This window comes from Protomyctophum bolini, assembly GCF_963924005.1.
Source record: "Protomyctophum bolini genome assembly, chromosome: 15".
Taxonomy (NCBI): Eukaryota; Metazoa; Chordata; class Actinopteri; order Myctophiformes; family Myctophidae; genus Protomyctophum; species Protomyctophum bolini.
Genome location: NC_137876.1, coordinates 10,698,633 through 10,720,531, shown reverse-complemented (window position 1 = coordinate 10,720,531; position 21,899 = coordinate 10,698,633). Strand labels below are relative to the sequence as shown.

The 21,899-nt window shown below is 44.6% G+C and overlaps 1 protein-coding gene across 1 annotated transcript in view; it reads right to left on the bottom strand.

Annotated features, from left to right (window-relative positions):
- The window catches only part of kif26ab (kinesin family member 26Ab), an 80,061-nt gene that overhangs the window by 36,623 nt on the left and 21,539 nt on the right, over window positions 1-21,899 (bottom strand). Inside the window, exons 3-4 of the mRNA XM_080783101.1 lie at window positions 11,435-11,896; window positions 5,545-5,780 (exon numbers count right to left, since the gene is read on the bottom strand). Of these exons, the coding sequence (XP_080639227.1) occupies window positions 5,545-5,780; window positions 11,435-11,896 (698 nt within the window). The remainder of the gene's footprint in view (window positions 1-5,544; window positions 5,781-11,434; window positions 11,897-21,899) is intronic.

Sequence of the window (21,899 nt, the reverse complement as noted above, 5' to 3'; positions counted from 1 at the left end):
ACTAGCAATCCCTCATTCGGTCGCACACATGTAACCACCTGCAGTTTCCAGCACAGAACACCAAGACATATCCCGCTCATCCAAAGGGGAATACTCCCTTGGCCAAGGGATACATTATTCTTCTGATCTTCAAGCAGGTCTACTCTGCTGCTGCTTTGTGTAGACACCAGACAGACAGACAGACAGACAGACAGAGAGTACTACAGTACAAACTGAGCATCCACGAGGGAAGATGGAGGCAGGTGTCACTACAGACACCATGTGGCTGGCCCTGGACTGGGTAAAAAGACAACTGAATGCACCTCTCCATTCTAATCAGCAGGTGTTAATGGACGACATGGATGGAGCAGAGGGAACTGCGAGGTGGTGTTGCGCCACACAGTGGGAGCCCTGCTTTTAGCACTGCCTGTTTCATTATTTAGCGAGTGTCAATACACTAATCATATGCTCTGTCACAAGGCAATCAGTGCTCAATGTGCTAGCCAGTTGAACATACACCCCTCTGTTTATTACTCTGACACAGGCAGGCGCATGCACGGGTCGCACGCACGCACGGGTCGCACACACACACACACACACACACACACACACACACACACACACACACACACACACACACACACACACACACACACACACACACACACACACACACACACACACACACACACACACACACACACACACACACACACACACACACACACACACACAGCCCACTCTACTCCCGACCCTTAACCCTTCCTGTCACGTGCTACATTACAGTCTGTCTTGCTCATTATTGAGCCAGAGTCAGCTTTGTTTCAGAAGAATTTACATGATGCCTGAGACCAAAAACAAAGCCTCCAGGATGAATGGAGATTTTTGAAGCTGAAAGTCTACTATAAACTGGTAACATGTTTAAAGACATTGTAATTGTTGTAATACTGCCTAGAATGGACATCTTTTCACTCAGGCGAAGAGAGATATGGTTTGTGGATCCAGGGACCAGAGATATAAAAAGGGCTCATTTAAATCATTTTCCCCTGGCTGGCAGCCTGGCAGGGAACAGAGCGAACCACTGGGTGAAATAGGAGAGAAGTACTGTAGTGACACAAGTGTTTCGGTTATCAAATCCTCATTTATAAAAAGATGATTTTACAACTGAGTGGACATCTTAAATTAATCACAAATAAAATGTTCTTTAAACCAGTTGAACGGATGACTTGTTCTTCTAATGGGAAAAGAAAACCCAATGAAATAATTTTTGTTCATCATCTTCTTTTTCTTTCCACTCAGCACATAACTAATTGTATTCTAATTAGAATTTCATCTCTGAGTGGAACACTGTTAGCGAATGTCAGACAAGTGTTTTAGGGACTTCCTGCACTCCAGCAGGGGAAGAAGAAGGTCTCTCTGCATCTATGCACGAGGCTCTCAGGATTTACACACACACACACACACACACACACACACACACACACACACACACACACACACACACACACACACACACACACACACACACACACACACACACACACACACACTAATTGTATCTTCAGAGAATGAAAAGGAACACTAATCACTAATGAGTTTCAATCAGTCCTAAAATACAAAAGTGCAGCAATTTGACTGCTCTCCCTTCCTTTGTTGAATCAAATACCAACAGCACAGTGAGAGGAGCTTGAAATGTGTTCATCTCTAGGTTTATTTTATCCTGTTGATCATACCAATACATCACAATTACATTTTAGGCATAGAAGATGCTTTTTCAGAGTGAATTACAAAGTACAAGGTCAGAGGAAGCGCCGTAAACATTAATGTCAACCAACAGTAGGTTAACCAGTAAGATGACCTGAAGGCGAGAAGCGACCTCAAAAGGTCTGGGAATGCCCATAACCATATATGGATTTCTTTTAATTGATGTTTTAGGGCTGGTTAGGGCGTAAAATGTGTGCTAATTACGGTCGTAAGGCCAGGCTCTGGTCAGCCCAGTTAGAGCCCAGGTGGGCCGGGCCTAACTTTTCAGGCCTATTGAGAACTTTAGTTTTCGCCGGCTGCCAGGCAGGGCTGAGCAAATGACTTCTAGAGTTTGAATGGACAGGTATCAGTCAAAAGGGAGGCTTAACATATGGAATGTCAGAACAGGTCAGCTCCATCTCATTGTTGCAATAACGGGCACCCCAGGGCTATGTGACTGACATGACTGACAACGTACGGCTGCAATGTCATCATTGATTTATTTGATTTTGCACAACAGAATATGTATACATAATGCATAATATGCTAGTTCTTTCCACAGGAGAGTTGACAGTTAGTTGTTGGTCAGATAAGAAACCCTAGGGGGCTTATACGAGTGTAACATGTCATTGTTCCTACCTCCGGTTAGTCCAACCCAATACTAACACCCCCAAACCATAACCCTAATCAGTCTTAACCAGCCACATATGAGTCTTAACCGGCCACGCATGTGTCTTAACCGACCAACCGACCACGCATGTGTCTTAACCGACCACACATGTCGGACTAACGGGAGGTACGGGAACGGTATGGGAACCTCACCATTTATATTACTTAATATAGAATTAGAATTTATGAATATTAAAACCAAAAAAATTAACAAAAAAGAGAAAAAAAGCAATAAACACAAATGATAAGTAAAAAAAAATAGGACAAAAAAAGTACATATACTGAGCAAAAAAGACAGAAACATTTTTTTTCTTTTTACACAAAGCAAAGACATACAGTAATGCTACTAGTCATGCTACTAGTCATTAAGTACGCTGATGACACTACACTCATGGGGCTGATCACCGACGCCAGTGAGACGGCCTATAGAGATGAGGTCAATACACTGGCGCTATGGAAGTATCATGTACAGTATACATCTGCTGCTGTGCTCGCTTAGTTCACGCACCTTTATATCTTCCCTCAGGTACTACACAGTATGTGTAAATAGTAAATACTGTAGGCCTAACTCAGGTACCATGTGTAGCTGAGGTACCGTCTTGTTCCCTTTCTAACTACAGTCCTCCAGAGTGTAACCCTCAGTCAGCAGTGGCACACTGCAGACGATGATGGTGATGATGATTACGATGGTGATATTTCTTTCAGAACAGCTGCACCGGGTTAGGAAGTAGGTGTGCTTCTAATCAAGCAATGCAGTGCATCTCCACCACCCTATATCTGTGGAATGCAATGCTGTTTAAAGCCGGGCCCCCGTAAAAGCCGTGCTTCTCCTGGCCAAGCAAAACACCACATTCTTGGCAGGGAATGATCTTTGGGATGAAACGAAAAGGTGGAACCCGTCACAACTTCCACCTCCTGCCCTTCTGTCCCACCAGGACTTGAAACGGGGGGGAAAAAACAAGTCCACCTCCCTCTCTTTCACCGTCGCGTTGAGCCCTCACCGGCACACCAAGGACTGCTCTGTGTCCAACTCTTTTTGAGTTTGGGTCCAAAGAAAACATCAGAACTAATAAATCAGTGTCTGAAATTAACCCTGTGCTCTATTGGGTCACACCTCTCCGTTGTTCAGGCCTGACCTGCGGCTCTTCCCAGAGGAAGTGACATACACAGGAAGTGACATATATAGAGGAAGATCTGGAATGATCCCTCTCCAAGGGAGAGGCCCCCACACATCCACTGCTACACCATGACCCGGTTAAAAGTTTGATGAGACACACTCTATTTGGGTATATCTGTAGAAATCCGAGCTGCTTAGCTATTCCCCGTAGATTTCCTGTCACACTGCACAAACATCCCTTCCCTGGACTCCTCTCTCTCCCAGGGTGTGAGGCTGCAGTGGTCCAATGCATCATTCTTAGGCTGCCACTCATTACGGCACAGCGCTCCTCTGGGAGTACAGACAGTAGGCAGGAATGTATGCACTGCCCAACCTGCCAGGGAATCCATCAATGACATTCTCGCACATTACACACCAGCAATCGGGCTGCCCAACGTGGACAAGGTATTCTCTGCGGAATCAAAAATACCAGGGCAAATTGGAGCTGAGAAAATCTACTGAATGTGTTGGCTGAATGAATGGTCTGCAAGACATACAGTAGCCTACAAAATATCTGCCGTGGATGCAATGCAGCTACTCATTCTGTAGTACAGCAGCTTGCAACGGGCCTGGTCTAAAAAGATACGTTACACCACAAAGACAAACTACTTCCTAAATGTCAACGCCGTCCTCAATCACAACACCAGAGGGAGCTCCACTGATCATGTTCAACCCAGATTTGGCTCAAACAAGGTGTTCGTTCTCCTTCTATGCCACAAAAATGTGGAACGCCTTACAAACAGTCGTAAAAGAATGTGAATCCCTGCTCTACTCTTCTACCAAACCGCTCTCAAAGAGCATTTATGGCGGGTGCTATTTGAAACTGGCCCCAGTAAAAAGTCAAAGACTTTACTGTACATATTATTTTTAATTTCTAACCGTATATTTCATATGATGTCTTTGCATAGTACTGTACTGTATATTGTATGTCATTAAATGTTTCGATGAATTGAGTATGAAGGACCCCATTGGAAACAAGCCATAGGCTTTCTTGGGTTTAAATCCTCTTAGCAGACCTTATATTGAATTGTACTTTTCTGTTAATAAAGTATTCAAGCAATCAATCAATCAGCTGAAATTATGTTACACTGGCTCAATGCATGGCTGATCAATAACAATCAAAACTGAAGAATAGTAATACTTTAACATTAAAAAAGATCACCCCTGTGTGAAGTGAGGGGTGCTCGAATACATCATCATACATCATCTTATGAACAACTGTATTTATGTGATTGGTTAGCCGATTTGCTCGTCTACATATGATGTACATTTTTCCTTCATTGTCAATGGCATTTAATGTTTTTAAAAAATCATATTTGGCGGACATTTTATCTCATTTCTCTTTTCATTGTCAATGGCAAATATCGAGACGACAAAATGTACGTCATATTTGGCAGACATTTGACCTAATTTCTCCTTTCATTGTCAATGGCAAATATTGAGACGTGTGGGGACAAAAGCTGTATAGTGCCCCTCAAAAACATGGAACTCCTGTCTCTCACCTAGGACTCTCGGTGAGGCACGCCCTCTTCACATCGGATTATGTAATTCCATTACCCATTCATGGCCACTGGCGCCTTTAGCTGAAGGTTCATTAAGTCCCATGATGGTGCGTATCTTAAAGGCACGCCATAATTCAACCATGTCAAGGATAATATCTCTATGGAATAGCTGTCCCTCATGATGGTTATGATCATGAACCATGACCTTCAGCAGCCACGTGAAGACGAGTCCACCCATGCACATCTTGTCTTCAGCATGGCATACAAACGGCGCCAACAGTACACACGGACATGTGGGTGCACATGTGCAGGGTCGGCAAGTGCACACACACACACACACACACACACACACACACACACACACACACACACATACTCACAACGAACTTAGATTAAACTACAGAATCAGACATTTGAACAATATGACAGCTCGATCAAATAACGCTTTCCCTTTCGGAGGTTGTGAACCGGAAAGGGGATACGGGAGGTGCTTACCTGATGAAGAAAGAGGCTGCTGCCGAAGCACTCTGTGCTGATGCGGAGGAGGCTGAGGAGGAAGAGGAGGTGGAAATAGTGGTGGTTGGGGTCACACACTGTCCCAGTTGGCTGGAGGTTCTCTGTCGGCAGGGTGTCAGACACGTGTTCGTTGTACTGGTGGCAGTGGTGGTAGTGGTGAGAGAGGCCTCAGAGGCTGTGACGTCCCTTTCTGTCTCCCCCATCAAACCCTGGACCTGTTGACACAAAGATGCAGAGATAAGACCACAGCTATGACTTACACACCCTTGCCTATATCCTCCATTCTGCCATTCCAGTCCATTTACTTTATTTATTCTCATTCACTCCCTCTCTGTAGCAGAAATGCTACAGATGGGAAGGCAGCTGCAGAAGCCAGCACCAGTTAGAAATGGAGTCAGCAAGTCTCCACATCAGCAGCAAGCTCCCCACAGGAACGGCATGGACTGTGTGCACTGCTCATTGATTCTGGCAACACACTGGAGGATGCTTTGGCTGAACAGTAATTAAGTGATAACACACATCTAATTAGTCATTAAATCACTCGCTGACTGTGTATGTATAATATATATATATATATATATATCAGCAGCTAATTTGGCATTTTATTTATCCTCTATGAGAGATGTTAGTCTGCAGCTTGATTCATGCTACTGTAGGTGCAGCTAAGAGCCTTCTGCAGAGGACCACCAACTACTGTACAGAGGCAAATCTACTGTAATCAATCAAAAACAGTGTGTTAAGACTTGTTTCTTCGTGTTTGCGAGCTGTTTCAGCTGTAGCAAAACAAAACACAAACTCAGAAGAGACAGAACAAGATTGCCAATGGGGCAAACTGGGTTAGGTGATGATTGGCTGAACTGGATGAACTTTTCTGCTGCCCCACCGGGTCTAAGGGGCTATGAGGTTGGAGAAAGATGGGGCATGCAGGCTCAGCTGGTGCCAAGGAAGTTCACACTAATCTCTCTACAGTCCAGTAGAGGGAGCACTGAGAGATCCAACCAGATCCAAAATGTTTGAAGGCTACTTTGCCAATTTTGAACCTGGATGTGTGAAACGTGGAAACTTGTAAAAACACTTAAAAACACGATTGTGTGACCTTAATTACTCTCAGATTAAGATGGTGTCGTTTTTCCAGTGCCAAGAGAGCAAGCTCTTTCAGAGAGAATACGTAAGAAAATGTTATGTAATATGTTCACAAGTCCACCTTGCAATAGAACGATAGGATTCACATTCACTCTTTAAACTCGTATATTTGAACTGCAGTAACAATAACAATAAGGGCTTAATCCTCATCCCTTTCAACGGTCTACTCTATCCAATAGGGCATTATCAATAATACTGCCAAAGAACTGGTTGTACATGTTCTTTCACTTCAAGAAAGATAAAAGAAAATGTTAGCCTTAACATTTATAACACCGTCATTGACACATGCACATTGTGTAACCAGCAGCAGCCTCAGGTTGAGTACAACATGGTGTTTAACGGGATTCCGTCAACACAATTCAGGCCCTCTGCATATTTACTACCTCAGTGTTTGCCTTAGATTCATGTTTGGCAACTAAAATAACATCATTTACAATCTTTTTATAAAGTGTGGGGGGCCCTGCAGTATTTGCCATTTGTCAGTGGCGGCTGACAGCTGAACTATTTATACACCACGGCTGACATGTGAATGCTATACATCAAAACGTAAGGACATGTACATATATATACATACATTCTGGCATTCAAATGACAGTGGCCTTGGCTATACTGTATGTGGCTCAACAGGCCACTGTTACAGTGATCTCTACATACAGAGGGAAGTCAAAACATCATCGCACAACAAACTGTCGCTGACAATTTGTCAAAGAATGGTGTGGAATCATTTCCAATTATGTACATTAAGTGCCTTACTGCCTTCCAATCGTGATGTGCATAAGGCTGACTGTCATGCGATTAGGGCTGTCTTGTGACAAACATTGACCTGAGGGTGTGATCTTATGGGATGTTCTGAATAGACTCAAGACATCACTTTATGTTGACCTGGTGCTGTGTGGCATTTATTGATTTCAACACAGCTTCTGACTATGAAATAAGGCTCCCATGTTAGTCTACTCTACAGCACAGGACGGTAAACTTAACTCAAGTGTTTCTGACTCTACACAGACATCATGTTCTGAATGAATGGATGAATGAATTGGAAATTCAATTCCCAATATTTCACATTCTGTTAACAAGCTTATTTTAGCACTACCTCTCTCCTGTCACGAAATTCCACAGTGATGATTGAGTGGATCATCAGTAGCTGTGATTGGTTGTAGTGTCAGAGGTTATGACTGGTGAAGTACATGATGGAGAACGTGGGTTTCAAAGTGAAATGAGCCGTATTCTTTTCACCCTGTCACCAGAGCGGCTAACCTAACGACACCATGTGGGTGTCCATGGCAGGCGAGGAACCTATAGACACATAGCATGGACGTGTACCCATCTCAATTTGGCACGAAACATCTCGAGCACTTCACATGCCCGCATGAGAAGCCTATCTGGACGCCTAATCAAAATGCTGTCACCGTCTGAGCCAACGCAGTGTCAGATTTAACACGAAGGAGCAGCAGGTTTCAGGAGCGTGCAGTGAACGCTGTTCAGCGGAAGTTAGGTGGGAGGGGGGGGGGGGGGTTGAATCGGATAAGCAGCGCACACACACACACACACACACACACACACACACACACACTCCCCTAAGCACATCAAGAGGCCTGTCAAAGAGTATTCCCCGTAGGATGGAGACTCAGGACTTAAGCCCCTCGGCCTAGTTGCTCTCTGCAGTCTTTGGATCTCAGATGACTCTGGCTGAAGCTGAATAGCACCATCTATCCCCTGGTCAGGTAATTAGGCTGTGTGTCTGCGGAGCCACGAGTCCTCACACATCCACACTGAGAGCCAATAATGAGCTGGCCTTCCACCCTTTAACCCTCAGCCCTCACTTCCTGATCTGTGTGCCCTGGTTTGCTAGAGGATAGAAGAAGAGGAAAAAGGAGGATGACAGAGAGAGAGAGAGAGAGAGAGCTTCTCATGAAATCTCCAGTCAATAACGGAAGGCTACATTACCAGTTCCCACCAACAAACCTTTCTCTTTTCAGAGGCTGAACGTTGTAGGGCTCCCAGCTGACCTTTGATCCCACTGGTGGACAGACTATTACCTCTGAGGTGAAATAGGCACCGTTAATCTGGGCTGTCATGCTCGGCTGGTCTTGGCAACCAATAGAAACCAAGTATAGAGAATATCGACTTCTGACAGTGATGATAACCGCTGGGTCCGTCCAAGTGAGAAATGGACAAAACGCTCAATAAAAAAATGTCATAGGGCAATGACATTTAGCTCCCTATATTTAGGATATATAGCATGTGTGGTATACTGTATATTACCAGTTGGTATTAATACAAATTCTTGTAAAAAGATTCAACAGGAATGGTTTAATAATTTCTTTTTTCTTTCTTACTTTCTCCTTCCTGTATCCTTCCCTCTACCCTTGGTGGCACAATGCCATGTGTGCCCAGCTGCACTGATTATGAGGCAGGCAGCAGGCAAGTCAAATTGGTATCAGCCTAGCAGGCCACCAATGGGCCACCAACCCAATCCCTGGGGTCAAGAAAGAGCACTTTGTGTTTGCAGATTAATGCACATGTGGTGGTGGTGGATTTTTGCAGAGCAGAGGGGGATTCGAGTCCATCAATTAACCATTTTGAGTGTGTTTGGTTTAGTCAATAGCTCACACTGCACATCATGACAGTCTGCATTACCTGAAGGCCTCTGAGCTGTTCAATTAAACACCGGCACTAGGCATTTATGAACAATGGTGAAGTGGGATGTTAACAGATGCTTGGGTGATGCTCTGTCAGGTAAAAAAATACTGGAGATCTGGAGTTCTCGGCAGACCTAAAGCAGACAGACAGCCTCTGAGAGAGAAATGCACCGTGCTGTCTCAGCCATTTGAGGCAATCAAATCCAAAAGTGTTTCAGTCAATCCCATCTGTTGAGAGGGAACAAGATACTGTTATTCCACTGGTATTTAAAATAGCACAAAATATCATTCGAAGTGCCAGCTAATTATTTCTCGAATGAGAGCCCTGTACTGGTCTTTGCATGGGAGCGCCCCCAGGCTCTGCAGCACAGAGGAGGTTGACACACTGTAGAATTGCTGTCTAACAGAGGCCATCTCCACTCTTTTGTCTCAACAACAAGAAATCAAGTGGGAATCGTGAATTAAAAGCTCTTGCCTTCCGGCAACTGCAGAACTCCCAGTCTGACAGGGATGGTGTGGGTTTTTGTCATTCTGAAGGATCTGGTTTTAATGAAAGAAACTGGCTTTAGAAAATAACACAAGGCACAATTCTGCAGTGTTTGCAAGTAACTCCATATCCTAAAGGGACATTTCTCCCTCTCAGAAGAGGCCCCGGCCTCAGCTATGTGGCATTGAGCAATGCATCCTAGCACCGAACGCCACTAATTGCCTTTAGACACATAGATGGGGAACACAAGTCAAGTCTCTGCCTTTTATGCCAGGCCCTTTCATTTGCCCTAGATTGCACACATGCTGTTAAAAGCTTTTGGTGGCCTCCCATAAACTGGCTCTAACGGCACTTGTTGACATTAAAAAAGAGGAGTGAAAATCTGTTTTCAATTTTCGAGCAGAAAAGAAGGAATAACACTAGCAAAGCCCATAATGGATTGCAGTCTTAGACTTGCCTGGCACAGAGATGAAAAATATAGAATGTACTGTAATTGAGGACCTGCTCAACATTTCCGATGAAGAAAGGTTAGCAGTAGCACACCTGCTGAAATTATTGGAGAGTGTGTTCTGTACACCGAGTCTGTCTGGTGTAGAATGGCCTAGTGGCGTGTCAAAGCTATACGACCAGATGTCCCTCTCATGGCAAGAGGAGATTAGTCAGAAAACAGCACACCTTTGATTAGCGTAAGAAAAACATTAGGTTATAATGAAAATGAGGCTTAGCATGTTACTATGGTTCTGGGTCTCTAGTGGCAGGAAGAATGAAACAAAATTGTATCAGTGTGCCAATAAATGAATTAGTGCGTTGCTGGTGGTACAGCATGATTAGTCATTAAATCCCACATCACCAGGGGAGGCACTCAGAACTCTCCACAGCCTGTGACACATCAAACAAAGCAGTGACTAACCGTTATTATCCCACATGAGAAAGAAGTTATGGAGACGCCGTGGGGTGGTCATTTAAAATGCCCTTGAGGAGGAGGTCAGAAGATTAGTGCTGCGCTGACCCCTGACCTTAGCTCACCCAGGCTCCTTGACTACTGAGGAATGAGAGGTCAGCACTCATGCAGAGTTTTGACACAGAAAACCTCTGGAGGCTCAGGTCTCTCTGAAGGGCTGAAATGTAGCGTATCTATTGACATGACACGACCTGACGAGCACTTAAAGACAGGCATGTAGGACAACAGAGGGTAACCACATCTATATTTCATGGAATTATCTTCAATTTATCCTCAAGATGAAAACTCGCATTAGTGCTGGACAAATGAAGATGATTCACCTCAGTATGCAACCGTTTTCAATGAGTATAATTGTTCTCTTCAATTTTTTGTTTAACTGTATATTTTGTTGAACTCTTAAAAAATAAATAAAACCTCTGCTCATTTCTTAACCCTGTTTATATAGTAACTGATGATGTATGATGAATGAATGAATGAATTCGTTCGTTCGTTCATTCATTCATTCATTCATTCATTCATTCATTCATTCATTCATTCATTCATTCATTCATTCATTCATTCATTCATAATAATCCTCATCCTCAAGTGATGATAACCATACTCTGGGGAGGAAAAAAAACAAATTAAAACATTTACCGGGCTGGGCTGAGGGAGGAAATTGTTGACTCTGGAAATGCTCCACATTCCCTCCAGGTACTGCTGGGCCTGGATGGTCACTGAGCCGAGGGCCCCGGTGAGCTGCCCTCCTCCCACAGTCACCTGAACGCTGCTTTTGGGCCCCGCGGAGCCGTGCGGCCACCCGAGGCCCCTGCGCCGCTCGCCTCCAGGCAAGACGTGGGTGTGGACATGATGGGCGTGGCCTTTCGACAGCTGCTTTGCGTGGGTGTTGGACCTGGGAGGCTGCCCCGGGAGGGAGGTGGTGGGCGGCGCGGGCATGTCCGGGCTGAGGGAGAGCGCGGGGGCGTGGAGTGTCTGCAGCGCCTCCTGTCTCAGTTGGCGGAGGGGCGTGGAGCACACCGGGCAGCAGGCGACGCCACCAGCATCATGGCACCCAGGGACAACGAGCTGCTCAAAGATGAAGGCGGCATATCCTGGGTCCTGCCGAGTAAACACGCGCACGCACACACACACACACACACACACACAAACATTATCACCATGTGCAATACACCGATCCATATGCGTGCAACATTGTGGAGTCAGTGATATATCGTATCGCTGGAAGCATTTCCTGACTGTTCACATTTTCCAGGCATGTCAGTTGGTCAGCGAGTGGTGTGGTCCCCCGACGTCCCTCTGGGACCCTCACTCCCTGACTTAAGCACTTCCTCCACGTCCTCCGCAGGACAACAGTTTGTTTAGACTGAGCTACCTCGCCTGCCCTGCAACCAGAGACTGCTGTTCAGGGCCCTCAGGCATGTGCTCATTTCACGGAGGCCGTTAGTGACCCGAGACCAAACAAGAAGCCACACAACGACAGGGATGAACAACGTGAGGACATGAGATGAAAATGGGACTGAGGGGCGATTAGTGGCAGAGTTTTAGGCGTTCCTTGAGAAGAGAAACTCAAACACTACATACTGTATCTTTTTGATAATTTGTAAAGCTGTTTATATCCCTTCAGAATTGAGACAGTTGGCGGGTACCTGCAGTGCCTGGTGGCTCAGGCAGTTAGTGGGCATGTGGTCAGACAGGCGTCAAATCTGACCTCTGTCTTGTCCAGCATGTCTCTCTTCTCTCTACCCTTGGTTTACTGTCTCTCTACACTGACCTATTTGTAATAAAGCCTTAAAATGTCAAAAGTAAATCTTCATAAAGAATGAAGACAGTCGTGCAGAGCTCAGCGATTTTAGAAAGGGTGACAAGTAGGGCATTGTCCTTTCTGTAAATCTCTTGGGAGAGTCTCCCCGGGGTGCCTGTGTCACAGCCAGGGAGGGACACGGATAGAAGACAACAGCTGAGGACATACTATTTAGATATCATATGTCCCAGCATGAAAACATTATGACAAGGCCACCAGTGAGAAAATAACTACAGTATTGCCTGCTGGAAGGCATGCAGAGGACAAAATGGCTGTCAGCCTCCCTCTACCAAACCATTACTATTCAAATCATTTCTTATCTCACACACTTAAGTGCGGTAGGCACACAACTTAAGACGAACACGTTTGCATGAACACACAAATTATGCACACAGACTGTATTATAGTATCCGTCTCTCGTGGTCACATGCATGCGAGCACACCACTGTCTCTTAAGAGGCATAAAGGGGTTCTAGTGCCTTAAGACAGAAGCCCACAGCCCATACATAAATGTTTACGAGGCCTTCGCTCTGTGGATCCTCAGAGGTGATCAAGAAGAGTGAGACAGTGGGCAAACAACAATCCACAGTGGGTTAATGCGGTGCCACTTAATAAAGCCAGTCCAATGGACTTAGGGCCCGCATAGACAGACAGGGGACTCTAAATCTATGACAGCAGTTCAATACAAGGACTTTTAGCTGACCTTCCAGCTGCCATCACTATAGCAGTCCACCGCAATGATCATGCAACATTTAGCATCATCCTACAGAAAACCACTGATTGAACGAGCCGCCACGCCTGATTTTCACATGAGAACAGAAATAAGATAAGAGATAGCACTTGAATTACACTCAGTCAACCTTGACTGCTGGCCATCTCTCCGTGATTTCTGTATCATCTCCAGGCAGGTTCAGCCATGTGTTAAGTGTTATAGCAGACATTCAGGTATAGAGAACCGTGATTGGACCTTCACTTTTGACCTGACATTAAATCAACCCAATCTCCTCATACCGCCAAGAGGTTCTGGTTAATGATCGACTATATAGGCTACTTGCTTTACACTTGGGCAGGCACGGACAGGATGCAAGGAAGAACGCCAAACACGCTCAGAATGAAGAAAACCCCACAGCCATGTTGGCTAATGGCAGACACAAGTACAATTTATCTTCTTATAGCTATACCATATACAGTATGATGGTGCATTGCATTTCAATGTAAGAGGCTTACAGTATATAAATACCGAAGAGATTCAAGGAATTATATCTAATGCTGCCAGATATTGGTACACGTGAGTGTGATGTTTCACTGCCAGATGTTTATGCACAACAGAAGATGCTCCAGATTTTCACAAAACCCTGATCTATACTTTGTCGCTCGCCGATAATAACATTGTTGGCAAGTGACACATCGTACGACGAAGTACAAATTAGGCATATAAGTCTGTGATGAATTGGGAGAGAAATCAGAGAAAGAGAGAGAGAGCCTAATAGTTACATGGTTCAGTCTGGCTTTATTTTTTAGAAAGATGAAGAGAGTCATAACCTTCCATCATTCCTCATACTTCTCAACCCTCCGACGTGCCCACCTCAGACCTCAGGCCAGAGGAAGAGGAAATCAATCCCCCCTTCCGTATCGGTCCAGGCTGTACTTTCCTCTCTCCATGCATTGTTAGGTGTTGATTTAGGAGAGCTAATAAAAAAGCAACACAAAGCTGAGGCCATCTGCTGTCCTTTTAGGGATCTGGAGGTTAGAGAGTAGCCTTCTCTTGTGAAGGTGCCTATTCGCTTTATGCCCCACCGAGTGAAAGAGGGGTCAGTGCCGCAAGGCTACTGACAGTCATGATGATGATGATGATGATGATGACGACGGAAAAACCATGCAGAACACTGTCCATGATATGATGATGTTAATCCATTGTCACACATAATGGCTGAAACGTGTTATTTCACATATCACTCAGAGAAATGGCATTCACATGTAATGGTTGTAGAAATCGTCTGTTCCCTAGAGGTTTCGTCAAACATAAAACTGGAAAACATGAAACGCACAACGCATGAACGCACCACACCCAAGAGCCATATTGTTTCTTTTATTATCCATGTGATCTATTACTGACAGGTGCAAGTGGCTGTTAACAGTAGCCTTGTTTCAGGAGGATCTAATGCCTGGCATCAACACAATGCAAGCGTTCAAAGCATTCCTGTGTACAGCGAGATGTGGAGCGACTTCAAGGCGCTGCCTCTCTGACCATTGTTGTTCGAAGTATATAAGATGGCTGAGCTTTTCAACACGAGCACTCTGAGCTTTGGGTAGGGAGAATATAACTGATGCAGTGGAGAGAGAAGAGTGAGCACATGCATTTGTGTGTCTATCTGTTAGAGACAAAGAGAGACAGGTTGAGGGGTGGAGCGAGGCTGGTTGGAGTGGCCCTCGTGTGGACGTTGGTGGGTGGTTGTGTTAGTTTATACCGCCTGTCAGCAAAGATCTTTGTTAAACTCTGGGGACAAATGAAGCCGGATCCCGCAGCCTTATTATGGAAAGGAGGTGCTCAGGGAGAGCGATGGAGAGAGAGAGAGAGAGAGAGAGAGAGAGAGAGAGAGAGAGAGAGAGAGAGAGAGAGAGAGAGAATTAGAGAGAGAGAAAGAGAGAGATTGCTGGCTGTAGAATCAGCCGTTTCTATAAACTCACCAACTATGATGAGAACCAGAGCACCAGCAGGAGAGGGAACCAGTCCAGCAAGCTAAGTGTCCGACTGTCTTTCTATCAGGATGGATGAGGGTGTCACCACTGAAGACCAGAGCCCTGGGGCTGATGGAAACGAGCTGTAACCACTTACATGGACACACGGGGGAGAAAGATGTGCGTGAGTTCTTCACCCCATCGCTTCTTTAGGGGGTACAAACAGAGCCAGGCAAAGTCAAACAGAGATGATCCTCAAACCACACCCCGTTTATCCCCTCCTGTGCTTTGAACGCACCTCCACTGCAACCAGACAAAGGAAAACCACCCTCCGACCGTGTCTGCATTCAGCGTTTGATGTCGCTCTGCTGTGGAGCACCAGGCCGGATACAGCCAAGCATGCTTAAATCGGGAGGAGGTCATAGTGATTTGAAATGCATGAGGCCCCACGCTAGCAGAGACACTTTTAGGCACGCTCCATTAAAAGTAAAATACTCTGGGAAACCACTTTTTCTATTCCAGTTAAGCCAAACAGACATTTCCCAGGCATGCAGGCTCCCAGTGACCCGCCAGTGTTGGAACTTGGAAGTAGAAAAATATTGAAATTATTATCAGTGTGCGCTGTGCAACTGAATGAAAATTGAGACAATTCTGGCACAGCTTGCTGTTTGGTGCTTTATCAGGGGGGGGGGTTTTGCCGCTCAAAGGTCTCCTGGTTAGTGTGATTTGTTTTTCTGTAACGTGAATGTCAGTTGAAAGGTTATTCCAACAGCTCAGGCCCACAATAAATCCTAATTGTCATTGTGTTTCTGTAAGCGTTTAGCTATAACGCCAATCAGATAGAGCGGTGACCTTCACCACGAATCAGCTCCTCTGAACATTTCTGTGATCATGCAATAAAACAAGAACACCAGAGAGTTGGCTTTCAAATTACGTAAATTGTTCACTCACTCTTCCATCCCTTCCTTCCCTTTTCACAGCTTTCTCTGGTATTGATGTAGTGGTTGGGGTTATGGGGGGGCAGCAGTTTCCCTACTATGAGTCAGTGGAACAACACACTGCTTTATATCTCTCCACAGTCCACACTAAACTTTGTTCTCAACCACTACCACATTACAATACCTCACTAGTCACTACTTCCTATGACAGCATTCCTTGTTTAAAAAAAAAAGAAAAAAATCAAGACCACACAGCAGCTGCCAAAATTCGCTGCCCTTTTAGGACTCACAACTCTCAGCTTTCTCTTCCCTCACTTCCCAACGAGGATGAGACGGAGCCACCTTTGTTTACTTGACCTCTGACACTGTTGGCCTCTACCTCACCGCCCCCATGGGTCTCATAGGGATCACCCTTCAAGACCCCCCCCAATAAACCATAGAAGTCTAGTCCAGATACTGGGGTGCAGACGAGAGCTTCCTTCTACCAGCCCTCCTTTCCCACAGGTAGCCTGCCCTGGTTCACCCTGACAGGCAGACTAGAGAAAAATGAGCACAGCTGCTAGCCTTGCCCTGGGTGACCACAGGGCATTAGACCAGATTACATTCCCAGGATAAGAGCACAGATCCAGTGGTATAATCCCCCCCTTCTCTTTCTCAAGTCTCCCCACAAAGTCTACCACACTGACCACCAGACTGCCCTCTGAGTGAGCTAACTCAACCCACTTCCCCTGGAGCAGTGGGTCGCTGGACAGCCTCGGCAGCACACTGGCTGACTCATAGATCTGATGAGATATCAGGTTAGAGCTTTTAGTGCCGAGACGGCCATCAGTGGATCTGGGACACAGGCCATTAAGTTTAACCACTGCCTGCTTGAAGGCAGAGAAGACAATGACTCAGGATATCACACAAGCATGCTATTTACCTCTGTGAGGAGTGGACGCCCCCAGTTTGGAGAACTAAATAGGGCCACTGACCAAATCACATCAAACAGATGTCTGCAGTGTAGATTTGACACAAGTACTCGTCTCAAACCCTACAGTAGTTGACCAGGGTTCACAAATCTTTCCCCCTGTACACTGAATCTAGATGCCGAAAATGTAAGCTTGTAGATCTGCAATTTTCTCTGAATGTTTGCCCCAGAAGAGGATCCTAAAGTTCATGTGGTTAAATAAACAGTTATTTAGGCTTTCCCAAAAAATACAAGGCTCACAGAGAAAACTTGCTGAATAAGAGTTAACATCACTAAATGCAGATGTTGTTTGTTGTGCTAAAACAGTGGGCTGTATATGTAGTTGGCATTACCCAGGATCTGTTATTGGAGCATTCTAATAACATGACGCGCTTCTGCCTGCTTAATACCCATGATGTAATTTAGACATTTGTATCACAGACTATGAACCAATTTAAAACATAGAAACCCAGAGTGAAACAACAGTCACAGTGAACTTTGAATGTTCCATAATATAATTATTTAGAGTAACTTTTTCTTTTTACAGAGATGAGTTACAGTAATGTTTGCAATTTTTGCTAATCTTACAAAAAATAATCTCAACTGATTCACTCTCATCAATGGCATCAATCACAATAAAACATTTAACCATCAAATTCTGCAGTCAGATATTTACCTGAGTTTAAAGTGGTGCATCAATGTCTTGCAATAGTATTCCATTACATGACAGAAAATCTCCCTCCTTTCTGAAGACTTGTAGCCTACTGTATGCGTTGCAGTAGTAGAGGCTGGGCTCTCCTGTGCAACCAGCATTGTGACTTGTCCCTGACTGCCTCTGACTGACAGCAAGCTGCTGCAGAAATGCAAAATAGGCTTCACTGCACAGTCTCACTCTCAAGGCAAGATGGCTTCACCCATCCTCACTGTTATTCCCTACAATCACACTTCATCTACCTTCCCTAACTAATTCTGTTCTCACCTGCATTTTAACTATTTTAATCCTCTTTTGCGTTAACCATGACTTAAAGCCCATTATATAAACGGGGGTCCCCCAGCTCTATACTCTCTATGAAAAATAGCTGACCTACAAGATGTCACTTTGCAGCACGTTATGAAGATTTCTGCTATTTTAACTGAATGCTTGTCCCAGAAGAGCTAAAAAACCCCACCGCTTGTACAGTAAACACTGCAATTCATGCTAAATTGGAAAAACAACCCATATACTCCTTCTGCTGTCATTTATGAAAACATATGTCACAGTCACTGTCTATCCACGACATCAGACAAAGATTCTGTCATCCAGGTTAAACATAGAAGTCACTGCTGGATCTCTGCCAAACAACCCAGAGCCCCGGTGTCATCAAATGACCTCACATAATGATGTGTCACTCCCCCCTCCACCTCCTTGGATGAACCATTTGTCACTTCCTCTTCTATGAGGAAGGATAAATAATATAGACCAATGTAATCATACAAAGTAAGGAGGGCGAAATGGGCGAGAATTGTGTGCATTTGTGAGTGAGTGAGTGCGTGCGCGCATGCACACACACACACACACACACACACACACACACACACACACACACACACACACACACACACACACACACACACACTACACACTCTCGCCCCTTGTGTGTCCATCTGTCTCTTTACATCTCACCCATCTATCACTCCAGCCTTTCGCCACTTGGCCAGTTAATTACCTCTTCCTGTTCACTCGCGCAAACAAAGAAAACAAGGTCCCTTCAGACTGTTTAGACAGACATTCATTCGCCTCCCTCCCCCGCCCCGCCTCGCTCCCCACTGCCCACTCCAGAAAGCGCCCGGGAGTGGAAGGCCCAACGCCCACACTCTCCCCAGACAGAGAGTGAGGGACTTCTACAAAGTGCTAGGGAGACATCTTCATCATAAACCTAGTGGTAAACATATCAATCATTCACCTTAATAGAAAAAATAAACTTCACATAGACAAATCAATACTCTTCTACAACTCTCAGTTTTTACCACTGACTATAGTGACAGATAATTGGAAATGTCAAACTCCAAATTATGCCACACAGTCGCTACTTTAGTTTGGGGCTTTTAATTAGTCATATCCACTTCTAATCAATTATAGGAGTTATAGTTTCACTGTGGTTGTGGTGAGTGTTGCAGAGCACACCACAGCAGCGATTCTCCATCCCAACTTTTCTCATTAAGTATAGTTGGGGAAAAATCCATCATGTGTCAATAACGGACAGCTGAATCGGTCGATTAAGTTGTAGAAGGATTACACAGAAGGATTCTGTCTCCCCAAGAAATCTACCCCTCACTTGGCTACAACCGCTGCGGAGAAAGTCAGGCAAGGCAGCCAGCAGAGGTTACATACTGCAGCTGATCTTACTGGGGGAGGCAGAGGATTATGTTTATGCCTTCTTTCTCCAACTAGTGTGCACTCTCTAATTAGTATGTGGCTGATTTCCAGCTCCTACTGTAGAAAACTCTCACGGTAGTCATTTTTTTCCCCACCCCGCCAGTTGGTGGTTTTGCTGAAACAAAACTTGAATGAGTAAATAATGAAAAATTCAATAGACAAGCTGGTGAAAGCAGGAGCCAGGTGCCTCTGTAAGCTTTCCAGGTGAAGGGAGGGTAAGTGAGGAGGGAGGTTGAGAAAGTGAAAGAGGGTGAACATTAACTAGGAGCAAACACTTAATAAAAAGTAGCGAGAATGACAGGAGTCCACTAGGGCATTAAGCAACTAGTCAACTAGTACCAACAACGTCGACTAGTGGATTTACTAGTCGTAGTCAAGATCAGGTAGATTATAGTTATAGTCATAGTCAACAATGTACACACAGTTTTTAAACAATTTTTTTTTGTTACATACTGTAATAGGTAGTTAAACAACTAGTCGACTAGTAAACTAGGCAACTCGTCAACTAAATGACTAGAAGTGAATGCCCTAGAGTAGAGTCCACCCCTCCTCTTCTTTTTCCTCTAAATGTGTTATTGTGTTCTGTCATGTGCATGAAGAATGCAAAAGGTTCACAGCTGTCACGTTTCACCAAAATACATCCACTTGCCAAGGGGAGTTGTTATAGTGAGGGGTGGGCAACGCTGTTCCATTCACTTACAACATCCTTGTTACCGTGCAGCATATGTGCCCTAATTCAAACAATCAGTATTCTGTGCCATGCACTGGCACTTGTTGAAAGCCCACTCCAGTTTCATTTACAGGCAAAGAGGAGAATGCAGAAAGATACAATAGCTACAGGCCAAATGTACTTCATTTATTTCCCCAATCAGTCTACATACATAGAGTGATGAAGGCCACCTGCCTCTCTGACATGACTAAACTGTCCCACATCTTGAACTCCATTTTTTAGGTGGTTCTGTTCTAGTGAAGGATTCGGAGGAACACTCCCTTTCTGCAATTGGTTTGGGGAGAAAGAAATACAACTGCTGAAGGTTATAGGAAGTAACCCACATTTCATAAACTGCGGCATAAGCAAACACTGAAATACACAAGTGAATGGATAATTATTGAATAAAAATGCAAAGGGAGTGAGTCATACAGAGTGTGTTGCATAAGGCATTATGCAGATCTATCCCCAGCATGGGAAACATTTCCCGCTACACATCACCTGCACTATCGGACTGCATAATTTTATCTATATAATTACCTAATATAATTAGTTGACTACTGACTGCCCCCCCTCCTTTTTAGCCTCTACACCAATCGAAAAATATCTATTCTACAAGCTCACAATGTGTTGCAACACACTAAGCTTGTAAATTAGCCATTTTCTGTGAATGTTAGCAACAACATACAGTCAGTACAAATACGTGTAAACAATTGTCTTGAATCACCTTCAGTTTATTACAATGGCACAAATTCATTCATGGAAGACAGTGGTGACTGTGTGAAAAATAAATATTTCCTCATCATCGCCACTCCCTGCTGTCAGAGAAGAGCTGCATGGAAGTGACGACGAGGTGAAATGTTGAGTATCCTATACCACAATTATTCTCTCCACCTCCCCCTGTGGAATGGACGGCACGGTAATTATGCTGGCATACTGCCATGCGGATAAATATTCAACTTTTTAAAATGTTGCACGAGTTTCAGGCACCCTCTTTCCCTCTACCAGGAGGATATACGCTTATGCTATAGAGTTGTTCTGGAGGTGGCACATATAATTAGGCACAGTAAGCGCTTATTGTCGATTAAAAGGTTGTTTTAAAAAAAAACTGATATCACCGTTTTTTCTTTAAAACCCATTTGCCAGACTGATATGAGAACACACTAACTGACTAAAGGTTTTAACAATGAAGAGATTATGGTATAAACAAGCGCCGGTGGCATTAGAAACCAACGGTTATATAGTGTCTCTCATTTTGTCACTGCTCACAAAGCAGGGCACAATTCTCGCTGAGCCAAGGTGAGGGCTCTGCCTTCCAGTTCCCTGCCAGCAGTGCATTATCTCTGAGAGTGACATCCTTTGTGTCTCCACGAAGCTGCTGCGTGTGAGCAGAACAATGGAACAACAGAGTTGCAAGTGACAGAACCAACCTTGTGTGACATCATAGGTATGGCAGAGACTGGGGGAAATATTAATTAATCATGAAAGACAACCATTACCATACCAATGGATTCTCAGAGAGCACAATTATGGCAAATAAATGTAAACATCAGTTTGGGGCTTTTGGCAAAGGAGCGAACTATTAATGGGAAACCGTCCATCTAGGAGG